The 13,201-nt window shown below is 41.4% G+C and overlaps 1 protein-coding gene across 1 annotated transcript in view; it reads right to left on the bottom strand.

The window, feature by feature from the left end:
* The window catches only part of kcnb1 (potassium voltage-gated channel, Shab-related subfamily, member 1), a 336,451-nt gene extending 328,950 nt beyond the window's left edge, over positions 1-7,501 (bottom strand). Inside the window, exons 1-2 of the mRNA XM_078555237.1 lie at positions 7,132-7,501; positions 4,027-4,706 (exon numbers count right to left, since the gene is read on the bottom strand). Coding sequence (XP_078411363.1) covers positions 4,027-4,593 — 567 coding nt within the window. The 5' untranslated portion in view covers positions 4,594-4,706; positions 7,132-7,501. The remainder of the gene's footprint in view (positions 1-4,026; positions 4,707-7,131) is intronic.
* Between the last annotated feature and the right edge of the window lie 5,700 nt (positions 7,502-13,201).

The following is a 13,201-nucleotide window of genomic DNA, read 5'->3' as shown; positions in this document are numbered from 1 at the left end:
ATTTGGTTATTCCAGCAGATAAATTCTTTTAAGTTTGGCATTTAAGATTATATTGATGTACCATACTAATTTTTCTCAGAATTATAATTAGTTTGTAGCTTTTATGCATTTTACAGTTTGTAACAAATAATTGTTTACTATATATGTTTAAATGTATTTTATTAATTTATATTGTAATTGTTTTCTGTCAAAAACCTAATTAGAAAAAAATCAAGAAAATATGTGGAATACTAACCTAAATAAAGGTAGAACGCTGCCAACAAAAATGAGAGACATCATTATAATTTCACTCTTTACAATCAACAATTTATTTGTCTTAACATTAAAACAATGCATCTCTCACATAAGTATTAACCTAAACACAAACAGAGTCTTGATATCAGTGCTGACTCAGTCTTCCATATTAGTCTTTCTAATTCTGCTTGTTTTAAGATTGCCTGATTTATCACACTTCTGATGCAAAGTGTGGAGACAAGCCATGCTTCCAGGATACCACCAGGGACCCACAGCTCGTCACCAGGAGAACCAAGTGGTGCCTATGCTGCCATATCTGTCCCGTCTAATTCTCCCCTTATCCCTGCATGCAAATGCCATGCCACCAATAGCAACTGCCCGCTCAGCGCAGTTCAGAATTAACTAAAATTCAGAGTGTGAATTGAATCACTACCCTACGAGCACACTCACTGTGGTACACTCCACAATATGATGATATTGTACCTTCACACAAAATATACTTTACAACACCTTGCTTTGAAAGTTATAAAGTTATAAAGCCCTATTTCATTTGGAAATATTTGCTATTCAACAAATTATTTTGTTCCATTGAGAGTTACTTTCTATATTGACCAGGGTTTTAAAAGCTTTCATGCAATGCATCTGTTGCTGAAGGTAAGTTTAAACTTTAAGTTTGGCATTTAAGGCTGCACTGATATACCATACCATTTTTTTCTTAGATTAAAATTACTGAGAAGCTTTTATGCATTTTACAATTGCAATAAATAATTAGTTGTTATGTATGTTTTAATTGATTTTACTGATTTATGTTGTAATTAATTTGTGCCAGAACCTAATTAGAAAAAACAATCAGGAAATCAGGAAAATCTGCAGAACATTAACCTAAACAGCAGGGACTGCTCAGATCAAGAGCACAGGAAAGCTGTGAAATCTACTTTGTTGTGCTCAGTATATTCTGGAAGATGAAGTTATAGAGAATGAACATCAATCTATCTCAAGTATAGATCAGAGCTAGACATTTATTTGGCAAACATGACCTTTGATACACATGCAATAAATCACAGGCATATGCAGCCTTTCCTGAAACACTTTCCAAGATATCTCTTAGATATTAACGATCCACCTTGCGATTGTACATTTTTCTTTGAGAATATCTAAATGTTGATGTCCTCAAGTCTGTTATATTTATGTCCACACTGAAGGTTCCACAAAAACAAATCTACTTACATAACACTGCTGCAGCAATATGTTCTCCTATAAAACTTTTTCCTTTACATGAGTTAGAATGCAATTAAGTACAATATTAGGTAAGCTTAACATGATTCTATAAAGTATAGATACGATAAATTTAGAACTCACAAATGAAAAAAATTACATTTTCAAGGTAAATCAACAAAGAAGAAGGTGTGGTGTAAGGATATAAATTAAACAAGGGAGAGGCAGATAAACTGACAGACGGAGAGATACGCCTGTACACACACACAGCCCAGCAACAAACTTGTTGTTAGGTACGAAAGGATAAAAGCATTAACTAAAATGTTGAATATTCATTTATGAATATATTCATAATATTGGTCACAGGATAAATCAGACTGCCCAGGCTGGATGTAAAACTGCTTATATGCATTTGTAGTAAACTGCACAATCTGTCCTAATGAAGGTATAAATGTAATGAGTTATGAAAATATAGATGGGATAGTTTGATGTTTGGAAACTGATGATAAGCAATGACATTATAAACTGTTACAGTAGTAAGTCTGTTTCACACCAGTAACTACACATGACTTAATATTGCTTCATACTAATTAAGACCGAGATATATAGGTTCTTGATTGGTAAGGGGATCAAAGGTTACGGGGAGAAGGCGGGAGACAGGGGTTGAGAAACTTATCAGCCATGATTGAATGGCGGAGCAGACTCGATGGGCCGAATGGCCTAATTTCTGCTCCTATGTCATATGGTCTTATGGTCTAAGCTCCTAGCCAAGTACCATCTGGCTGAATTGAACTGAAGCCCCAGATGAACCTTTTTTCATCTCTGCCTAATTCAACTTTGCTCAATGCTACCACTTTTGTCCTATTATTACACTGGACTCAACAAATTGCCATGCAAGAGAAAACAAAGCTGTGAATAATAAAAATATATATAAGTTGTGGGGTCTGATGGATAGCCTGGAGTTTCATTCAGTTACTTTTGGGGGTCCTGAAGATTTCCTTCAGAGGAAATTGTCTCACTAAATTATACAGAATCGTGTCCATCCCAGGGCAAATTGTACCTGGTTGACGGGAGAAGCAGGCTTGATGAGCTAATAGATAATTTTGTATTATATTCCATCTTATTTTCTGAATGGCTATTATTGAAAACTAATGTAGTACTACTACTGGTTGAATAAGTAGTCGCTAATTAAATATTTGAGAGGGTAAATAATTTGTCTTCCTTATTATACTGTCTACCGTGTTAATTATTATTTTAAATTAATGATCACCATCATTGATTGTCTATCTGATTTATTTAAAAAAGACTTTTTGACATTGCCTGCACATCAGCATATGGTATTGCAACCCAATTTGCAATATACTAATAGCAATGTACTCCAGGCACTTCAAGTTCATTAGTAGGTTTGAATTGCACCTGATCAGGAGATTTCTTTGATGCTCTAAAACTGAAGTTTATGCTGATGTTTTCACACTATTTATGCTTTAGCTTTGAAATAACAGTTTGATACACAGAAATTGAATCATTTAATCAAACAAGTCACAGGATTGAATTTATACACAATTTAAATAACTTATTCTTAGACAGTACAGTGATCATCCCAATAATTCACTGGCCTTTGGTTATCCTCTGCATTGGATTAGCTTTTGCCCAAAGTGAAGTTGCATGTAGTAGAGCACAAGATTAATATGGCCACCAAATCATCCATTCTCATGAGTTTAGTTTGCCATCTCTAATATTAATTTCATTAATTACATCACTCAGCTATTTAGCCATCTCATTACAATATATTTGATAATAAATGGAAAATACAATGCCATCATGGTGCAAACATTGAAACAGAGGATATTGCATTAGATACTTCTATTCCTCTCCAAGTTCAAGAAACTTCTCTAAATATTCTTACCAGAATAATGCTAGAAAATCCTTTCGAACAGGAGTTACCCAAACAAGGTTGGAGCAACCCAAGCTAGATCCCTTCACCAAGGACAATGAACGCACTCTCATTGAAATTCACTGCCAATCGTGATACAAAACATTTTACAAAGTCATTTCAAGCATGAGTTGCTTGCCCACATAAAATAATTTAATAAATCATTTAAACATGCAAAGTGCACAACAGGGTATTGTGAGTTTCAGCTGCATAAATTGGTTCCTCTGTTAAAAAAAAATTCAAATCGCTGTCTTGTGGTGAAGAGAAGATTTAATTATTGTTTAACCAAACAAGTGCAATCTAAAAGTCTGACCGAATCCTGCAAATAACTAATTACAATAATTTTTAAAATATGTTGCATATTTTAAAATTTGGGATAGCTATGGTATCTACTTTGCTTTTTATTTCTTTGGAAACAATGACATATCTCACAGCATAATATTCTATTATAGATTATGTTGGATGAACTGTCTGTCAATCTAGATTTACTCTAATTATCATTTTATCCTCAAAACAACTGCAGTACAGTTCCATATATCATGGAATCTTTAAAAACTACTTGTCTTGAATTATATTTTAGGTTGAATGTAATATTTATCTTGGAATTCAAAAAGCGTGCAGTAAGTTTACCAAATGGTGATTACCTTGGCAGCCATCGAGGAGCTGGGCTTCTCTAAAAGGTCCCATAGTTTCTTCCTTTTTTCTGCACAGAAGGTGTTATCAAACTCTTCTCCCTCTCGATCCCTCAGCGTTTCAGCTTCTCGTTTCAGTTCCTCGTTCATTTGTTCCTTTTTCTGATGATACCTGGCCTGACAGCAGGACTCCAGGTAGATCTCGTCTATTCCCCAGTAGTCAAGCTCCTGACTGAAGGACAGGGCGCACATCTCTTCCATCATATGCAACTTGCCCGTGCGATAAAAATTCAAAATAGATGTAAAAGCCCCGGGGTGACGGTCAAAAAAGTATTCGTTTCCCTCCAAATTGTAATCATCACAGCTCTCCATAAGGGACTCGTGAGTATTGCAATCTCGAAGCTTGCCCAGTCGCGTCCGCGGCAACCGGTCCAAGGTTCTCCAAAGTACTTCATGTGCAAGTCCCCCAACATTGAGTTTTACTCTTCTGGAACAAGCCTTGCTCCTGATGATCTCCATGGGATCTGGAGGCAGGGAGTTGGTCGACCGAGATTCCCCTCTATTTATTCCCGCGGGCATTTTTCCAGTTTGCTTCAGGAAGGCTGGATTTAATATATAATCACACTAACTGCCCGGGTGTCAGAACTCAGTGCAGGATTTTCATCTGGCCGCTTTTGCATCCATTCTCGAAGCTGGGGAAATAAAGGTGTTTGGTAGTGAGATCCAAATAGTTTCTCAGATCCAAATGACCTACAAAACAGAGCAAGTGCATCTCTAACGCAGTGTCAGGTAGTGCGGGTGCGGTGCTTTATCCATTAATCAGTGGAACAAATAGCTCATTTAATCTGCTCAAGGGACAGATTTCTTTCTCAGCAGGCCAGCTCCCAATGGCCAGAGCCGCGCGTTGCTGCAGGAGGCCAGTGAGCGCTGTCCACATGCCGGAGCTGAACTGCAGCACAGCGACAGACAGAGCCTAGAGGGCAGCAGCCACCGAGAGGGGATCACATTACACCCCCCACCCACCCAGCCGAGAAACCCAGAACTCTTCAACTTATCCCCATCAACAAATGGCACCATTCTAATACAGCGATCATGCTTTTGCAGATAACAGGCTCTGCAAACTCTGAGTCAAGAGACAAAGTCCCAATTGCTTTTTGTGCATTTACACCTGATCTTGCCTAAAAAAAATCTGCTGCTGACAGGAACTCTAGAATTCAGCCCGAAATGTAGCTGGATCTCAGGAACATTGCAATTTGGTTTCCACTCATAAACTACCAATTTGCTGTTTTGTATTTCACCCTCGTTCAACAGCAGCCTGTATCTGTAATATATAAACTGCAATAATGATCGGCTACACATTAAAATGCACGATATTGCCTTGCAGAGATACCGCCACCGGAGAGCTTCTGCATTTTAAATTACTTCTAAAGGCATATTTTATTTATTTTTAGATGTGGTATTGCTACGGACGATGCAGCAGCCTTTTAAATATTTGTATTTATACAATAAGCAGCCGCATTAAAGGGTTAGACGTACTGTTTGGAACCCAGCACCAGAGGTATTACAAGCCAATTTTATGTACATTTTTAAATAACACTGAAGGCTACCCAAGTACGTCAAAAAAAAAACGATCGCTGTCTCTTCAAAGACACCGCAATGTTTTCATCTCGTTTCTCCTCAAGGAATTGAAGGTATTTCTGCAGAATGACCACCACGTGGCTAGAGCAGCCTCTTCAAAAACCAAAGTGAAGTTGTTATCAATTGCCAAGGATATCCCATGAGTTTCCATGTTAAGATAACAGACTCACGCTGCCCTACATCCCTGAATCGAAGTTATTGCTATTTTATTTTTTTTCCAGATAGCTGAACAATCGTTCAGGTATTCCAGTCCCCTCAAGCCCAGGAGCCGCGTTTGAATTTAGTGCAATTTTAAGAAGACGCGGCCTTCTCCCCTGAAATTGTGCAACAGAGTTTGAACGTTTCCTTTAGTGGATCCTCTAAACTCTGCTTTAGCTGTGAATGCAGTCAGCCCAGCTTTGTAAGAAACGAACGGTTCCCCGGAGCTCCCAGAGCATCTGCCAAAAAATAACAAGTGGAGCGACTGTTTCCCTGAGTATTTGGGAGTGAGGAGGCTAACACGTTGTTTTTCTTGCGAAGTGTCTCAACACTCGGCCAATTTGGACAACCAGACTATGCAACAACAAAAAAATAAATGTGTGCAAAAAAAAAAGACACAGCCACTGTGCAAGCTGAATTTGCTTCATCAGTCATGTCCGAAAAGATTTCAAATGCAGCCGAGTCACATTGGCAGCATTCGGTGATTAAGACCAGGATGGCATTCATTGATCAGTTTTATGTGGAAGCAATTTTAAAATGGACAAATTCTGTTTAAGTATGGCGATGCAGGCGAGTGTTTTGAAACCCAGGATAATGTACCCGGACAAAGCTCGTCCCTGAACACCAACTTAAAATCGTATCCTCACTCAAGCTGCAGATCATGAAGTCTGCCCTTTCCAATTCCTTTATCTTCTTAAGTTCTGAATTCTGCTTATGAATTAACATTAATGTTGAATTCGTGGCGGCAAAGTTTCAAAGAGACAATTTCAAGCTATTTACCCCTCTGCTTTACCTGGTTCCTTTACTATCCGGCGATTTCCCCGTGGGTGAATTTTACATGTGTCAGAATCTCTCTGGTGTTGCCCAGCTCAATGTTAACGTTCCCCAGCTGACAACCCATTTCCGCCATCGTTTTTGATGGAGCTTCGTGTAGTAAGGTTCAGAACAAGAGTGCAATTTGGGCGCAATTTGCTAAAAAGAAATAATTCAACCCCCGCCAACACCACCCCCCCAACATAATGATTTTCTGAATCTTCACCTTACTAATAATGGAATGAAAGCAGCGTTTTGGTAAATGTATGTCCAACTACCAGTACATTGTTTATCTTAACAATCGGGTCGCAACCGAGTATAAACCGGTGGCTGTATGTGCCATTGGGTTTCTTGGGGGGAAAAAAAAACAAATGTGAGTCCCCTGTTATTATCAGTGAGATCATTTTAAAAAAAATAACGTTTTAACTGCAGTGGATAAAGCCGGTATCTTAAACATCTGTTACTTACCCTGATGATTACAGTAATATTATCTTTTTAAACCCATCAAACGCGGAGATTATGTCCATAGCCTAAAATTAGCCGGAGATGATGTAAGAATCATTTCTTTTACAAACCTTGTGTAAAACCTCTTGCTGTTTTGGAATAGAATCCTATTGGATTAACGTGGGCTGTTTAAAGATGGAAACGGCTTCACAACGCCAAGCAGGAATAAGCATATATCAGCCCCGCTCCTGCACAGCTTCCAGCTGCACGTTTTATCATCCAGTTCGTTTTTTTTTTCCCAGTGTCCAAACAATGTCGTGGTCCGTGAACGGCTTTTCCAATTTATTTCCGTTGTCTGTTAATGGAGATCAACAAGTCTAGTCTGCCTCTACGAAGGTTCCTTCATCCTTATATTCTTCCCGAATTAAGAAGCTCGCAATCTATAGATAATGAGAAGAAACAGCGGCACCTACTGGTTTACAACCAACTCCTCAAGCCCCAGGTTCAGCTTACTTTCCTGGTCTTACCCGGAAAGATTCTTGCTGATTTCAGATTGACTGCTAACGTTTTGCACCGTGTTTGTCAGATGTTGTTTAATTTCACTCCCTTTGCACTTGTTATCATTGATGAGTTATAGAATGCTCAGAAACTATAGCGCAGAAGGAGGTTAGCTGGCAGGTTCCCCCTCCCTTTTAGAAGAACAACAATCAATCCACTTGATCCCATTTCCCTATTCTTTCTCCGTATTCTTCTTCCAAATAAAAAGGGACAATACCATTCCAGGGTCAGGTTCTGATCTGACTCCAATCTGATGCATTATGTGGATCCCCTCCAGAAGGCTGTTGTACTTCACCTTGAGTTTCTTGCCACCAGCATAGTGTCAAACTAAATATAAAAGTGCTTATAGTCTATTGCATCTCTGGAGCACCTAGTAAACTGAAGCAGTTTAAAAAAAAAATAGTCGTTTGATAGTACAGAACTTGAGTATTGCTGAAAAAGGGAAAAATGTCGAAGCTTTTTGTCTTGCACTCTTCAGGACACTGCAAGAACACCAAATAAGGAGAAAACAACAATTTATACTGTATAAGAGTCTCATACATTATAAATTGTTGTTTTCCCCTTATGTTGGTATCCTTGCAAAGTGTCCTGATGAGTGCAAGATGACATGTCTCTTTTTACAGCAACACTAAAAAAGTAATGTTCTAAGTCTGCTTTCCCATGGGAATGTGCGTTCTACATGTTATAAGCATATATGTGTAGAGCTGTCATGTAATTATGAGTGAAAATTTGCAATTTAAATGGTAAGAATCATTCAGCCTAGCCACTGGTCACAGGTTGGTGCCATAGAACAACCATAGGTCATGATGGAACAAGGCTACACCCTCCATAATTAAAAGAAAAAAGCCACAAATTACATCCTTTTCTGACTATGACTTAGCTGCATTATCCCTGCTTGTCCTCAGTGACCTCGCTGCAGACTTTGGTATTGTCAGCTACACCATTCTCCTTCAATCTCTCTACTCAGCTGCCCAGCTCAGTGGGATTTCTCTTGCTTGGTTACACTCTTACCTATCCAACCGTAGCCAGAGGATCTCTAGCATCGGCTTCACTTAGAGCACTCGCACTGTTGCTCTGAAGCTTCCCAAGCATACATCCTTATCCCCCTGTTCTTTCTCATCTATGTGCTGCCTCTGGGCAACATCATCCATAGGATCAGGATCAGTTTCCACATGTATGAACCTCTCCATGATCTTTCTCAACTTCTCTATTACCTCAGTGTTGTCAGACAACATGCAGTTCTAGATAAGCCACAATTTATTCCAGTTAAACATTGGAATACAGAAGCCGTGTTTTTGTCCCCCAACACTAACTCCATACCCTTAGCACTGATTCCATCCTACTGCTGGCCATTGATTTTGTCTGAAGCAGACAGCTTGCAATCTGTGTCCTATTTCATCTCTAATACTTTCCATCAGAATAACCAGCTACTGCACAACATTGCCTGCCTCTGTCCCACATCAGCCCATTTACTGCTGAAGCCCTCAACAGTGCTTTTGTCACTGCCAGACTTGAATGTTCAAATATACCTCTGGTTGGCCTCTCATTCTCCACCCTGTAATTGCAACTCATCTAAAACTTTGCTGTCCGGAGCCTATGCTGCAAAGATTCCGCTCACCCATCACTCCTCCTTACAGTCCTAAATTGCCTTCCAGTGACTTAAAGTTAAAATTCTCATCCTTGAATTTAAATACTTCATGGCCATGCCCTTTCCTATCTCTGTAACATGCTATAGTCCAAAACCACCTCCAGATTTCTCCTTTCCTTTGAGTCGTCCTTTGCCCCAAGCATGTGGCATCAGCCATCTCGATCCTATGCTCTGGAATTCTCTTTGTAAATCCCTTCTTCTCTCCACCTTCCTTAAAGCCCTTCTTAAAACCCACCATCTTAGGTCACCTCTCCTAATATCTTTTTGGCCTTGGCATTGATTTGATTATGCCTCTGTGAAGTACCCTGGAATATCTTTATACATTAAAGGAGCTATATAAATGCAAGCTGTTGTTGTTACTTGGTTAGAAATTATTACAAGGAATGTTATCTTATTAATGTTTGACACGCTTATACCAAACCTTAGCTCCATAATTTGAATAGCAGTCCAAAACCCTGGAACTCCCTACCTAACAGCATTGTGGGTGTACCTACACCACATGGACCTTATGATGGAAGGAAGGTCATCGATGAAGCAGCTGAAGATGGTTGGGCTGAGGACACTACCCTGAGGAACTCCTGCAGTGATGTCGTGGAGCTGAGATGACTGACCTCCAACAACCACAACCATCTTTCTTTGTGGTAGGTATGACTCCAACCAGTGGAGAGCTTTCCCCCTGATTCCCATTGACTCCTGTTTTGCTAGGGCTCCTTGATGCCATACTCGGTCAAATGCTGCCTCGATGTCAAGGGCTGTCACTCTCACTTCACCTCGGGAGTTCAGCTTTTTGTCTGTGTTTGAACCAAGGCTGTAATGAGGTCAGGAACTGAGTGGCCCTGGCGGAACCCAAACTGGGCATCATTGAGCAGGTTATTGTTAAGCAAGTGCTGCTTGATAGCACTGTTGATTACCTCTTCCATTTCTTTACTGATGATCGAGAGTAGGTTGATGGGACGGCAATTGGCCGGGTTAGATTTGTCGTGCTTTTTGTGTACAGAACATACCTGGGCAATTTTCCACATAGCCGGGTAGATGCCAGTGTTGTAGCTGCAGAGCCTCCTCCTCCAGTGAGTTGTTTATTTGTCCACCACCATTCATGACTGGATGCAGCTGGACTGCAAATTTTATATCTGATCTGTTGGTTGTGGGATCGCTTAGCCCTGTCTACTACTTGCTGCTTGTGCTGTTTGGCATCCAACTAGTCCTGTGTTATAGCTTCACCAGGCTGACATCTCATTTTTAGGTATGCCTGGTGCCGCTCTTGGCATACCATCCTGCACTCTTCATTGAATCAGTGTTGATCTCCTGGCTTGATGATAATGGTAGAGTGGGGGGTATGCCGGGCCATGAGGTTACAGATTGTGTTCGAGTACAATTCTGCTGCTGCTGATGGCCCACAGTGCCTCATGGATGCCCAGTCTTGAGTTGCTAGATCTGTTCAAAATCTATCCCATTTAGCACAGCGGTTATGCCACACAACACGATGGAGGGTATCCGCAATGTGAAGACAGGACTTCATCTCCACAATGACTGTGCAGTGGTCACTCCTACTGATACTGTCATGGACAGATACATCTGCGGCAGGTAGGTTGGTGAGGATGAGGTCAAGATGTTTTTCCCTCTTGTTGGCTCCCTCACCATCTGCACCCTTGCCACCCTAAGTGCTTCCTGCAAGTGGTGCTCAACATGGAGGAGCACCACATTCAGGGAGGGCGCTACGTGGTAATCAGCAGGAGGTTTCTTTGTCCCTGTTTGACCTGATGCCGTAAGGCTTCATGGGGTCCGCAGTCAATGTTGAGGACTCCCAGGGCAACTCCCCCCTGACTGTATACCACTGTGCCTGGCACTTTGCTGGGTCTGTCCTGCCGGTGGGACAGGACGTTATCTGTAAGGTATGGTTCCAAGAGGATAATTACATCAGGCTTTTGCTTGATTAGTCTGTGAGAGAACTCTCCCAATTTTGGCACTAGCCCCCAGATGTTAGTAAGGAGGACTTTGCAGAGTTAACAGGGTTGAGTTTGCCATTGTTGTTTCTGGTGCCTAGGTTGATGCCAGGTGGTTTGTTCGGTTTCATTCCTTTTTTGTGACTTAGTAACGTGGCTGCTAGGCCATTTCAGAGGGAATTTAAGAGTCAACCACATTGCTTTGGGTCTGGATTCATGTGTGGACCAGGTAAGGACGACAGATTTCCTTCCCTAAAGGACACTAGTGAACCAGATGGGTTTTTACAACTATCGACAATGGTTTTATGGTCCAGATTTTTATTGAGCTCAAATTCCACCATCTGCCGTGGCGAGATTCAAACCCAGGTCCCCAGAGCTTTACCCTGGATCTCTGGATTACTAGTCCAGCGACAATACCACTACATCATCACCTCCCCATAATCTCTAGACTGTGATTTGTGGAACATTTTTCTTACTTCTCATAACCTCCAGGCTTTAACTTGTCCACAAATCAGCTTCTTGCATTATGACCTACATTAAATCCTGCTCATTTATCACAACTGTCCTTGCTGATCTACAATTGGTCTATGTTGCTCAATGTATTCAATTTAAGATCCGTATACTCATCTACAAATCCAATCATGACTTCACTCTACCCTACTTCTTCAACCTTCTCCAACCTTATCGACTCTGGCCTTCTGTGCATCTCTCCATCTCCTTTGTCTCACTATTCCTTCGACCAAGCCCATGGTCCTTTATCTTAAAATGCCACATCCAGTCCTTCCTTCTCTCTGAAGCACCTTGAAATCTCTTTTGACCTTAAAATAGCTAGACATATGTAAGTTATTGTAGTCATAGAATTTGAAGCAAAAGCATTACTCTAACATTAACTGTAGCACAAATAAACTTTTTACAATGATGTAAAGACAAAAAATGCTGGCTTTTCCACTCCTGTTTGCGGTGAACATCATAGCAGGTGGGAGCGGAGAATATCGGGAGATTGCAAAAATCAGTTTCACTTCATGGTAAAACCAGTTTGCAATTGCCTGCTCCACCCGTCAATGGGGGCTCCATTTCCCACCACCAAACGTCGGGAAGCTAACATCTCATTATAAGCCCTGCTCGATGGAATCATGCCCCCGTGCTGGATCGTGACTGCATGCGACATGTTTCACAATGGTACATAAGCAATATACATCTGGCCACCTGCACTTCACTCGCAACTTTGAGGTTTGTTTGCCTACCTTGCTTCGGGCAGCACTCACAGTCATCAGCATCAGACTTTGCAGGCAGCATCACATCACTTTTAGGGGGGCACACGGCAGGTCTCTACCTACCAGGTCAGCCGTAAGGCAGGGGTGGCTTTATAATGGCTGCAGGGCTAGGGCTTGCTTGGGAAAAGAGGAGAAGTGGCCTCAGGTAAGGGAAAAGGCTGCAGGGCGATGGCTGTACTGAGAAGGCGGGTATCCCAGTGTATGTGTGGGGGACACATGTTGATGTGTGATGGGCTTGTGAGTGTGTGAGTTTAGAATGATGAGATCGCTGATTTACCCTGGCAGCACGGATTCATCCTCTTTCTGCAGTGGATGGCCAACCTCCCATGCCGGAGTGGTGAGTTTGCTGGACCTCCTGCGGCCAGAGCAGGGTTAGAGGACATCACGGTGGGCCTCCAAAAGGCATTCCAGTGACCGGTCACCGAATTCTTCTTGGCTTTCAGGGCCTTCACTGGAGCAGTCCTGGGCTGCAAGCATTGAGAACTGTGCGTGCGGCTACAGTTTAGATGTGGCACCTGGAGTGAGGAAACAGTGTGGTAATGGCATGGCGGGCGATTCAGAGGCTGCCTGCCAGCGATACAGTGTGTTAGCTGCGGCTGCATAGTTAACGAGGCAGGAAGTGGATGATACAGTGCAAAAACCCGCCATTGCAGCTGGGGGTAAAAATGTTT

The sequence above is a fragment of the Cetorhinus maximus genome, chromosome 13 (assembly GCF_964194155.1).
Source record: "Cetorhinus maximus chromosome 13, sCetMax3.hap1.1, whole genome shotgun sequence".
In the NCBI taxonomy this organism is placed as follows: Eukaryota; Metazoa; Chordata; class Chondrichthyes; order Lamniformes; family Cetorhinidae; genus Cetorhinus; species Cetorhinus maximus.
Note: the sequence above shows the minus strand (reverse complement) of the source record. Positions and strands in the feature narration are given on the sequence as shown.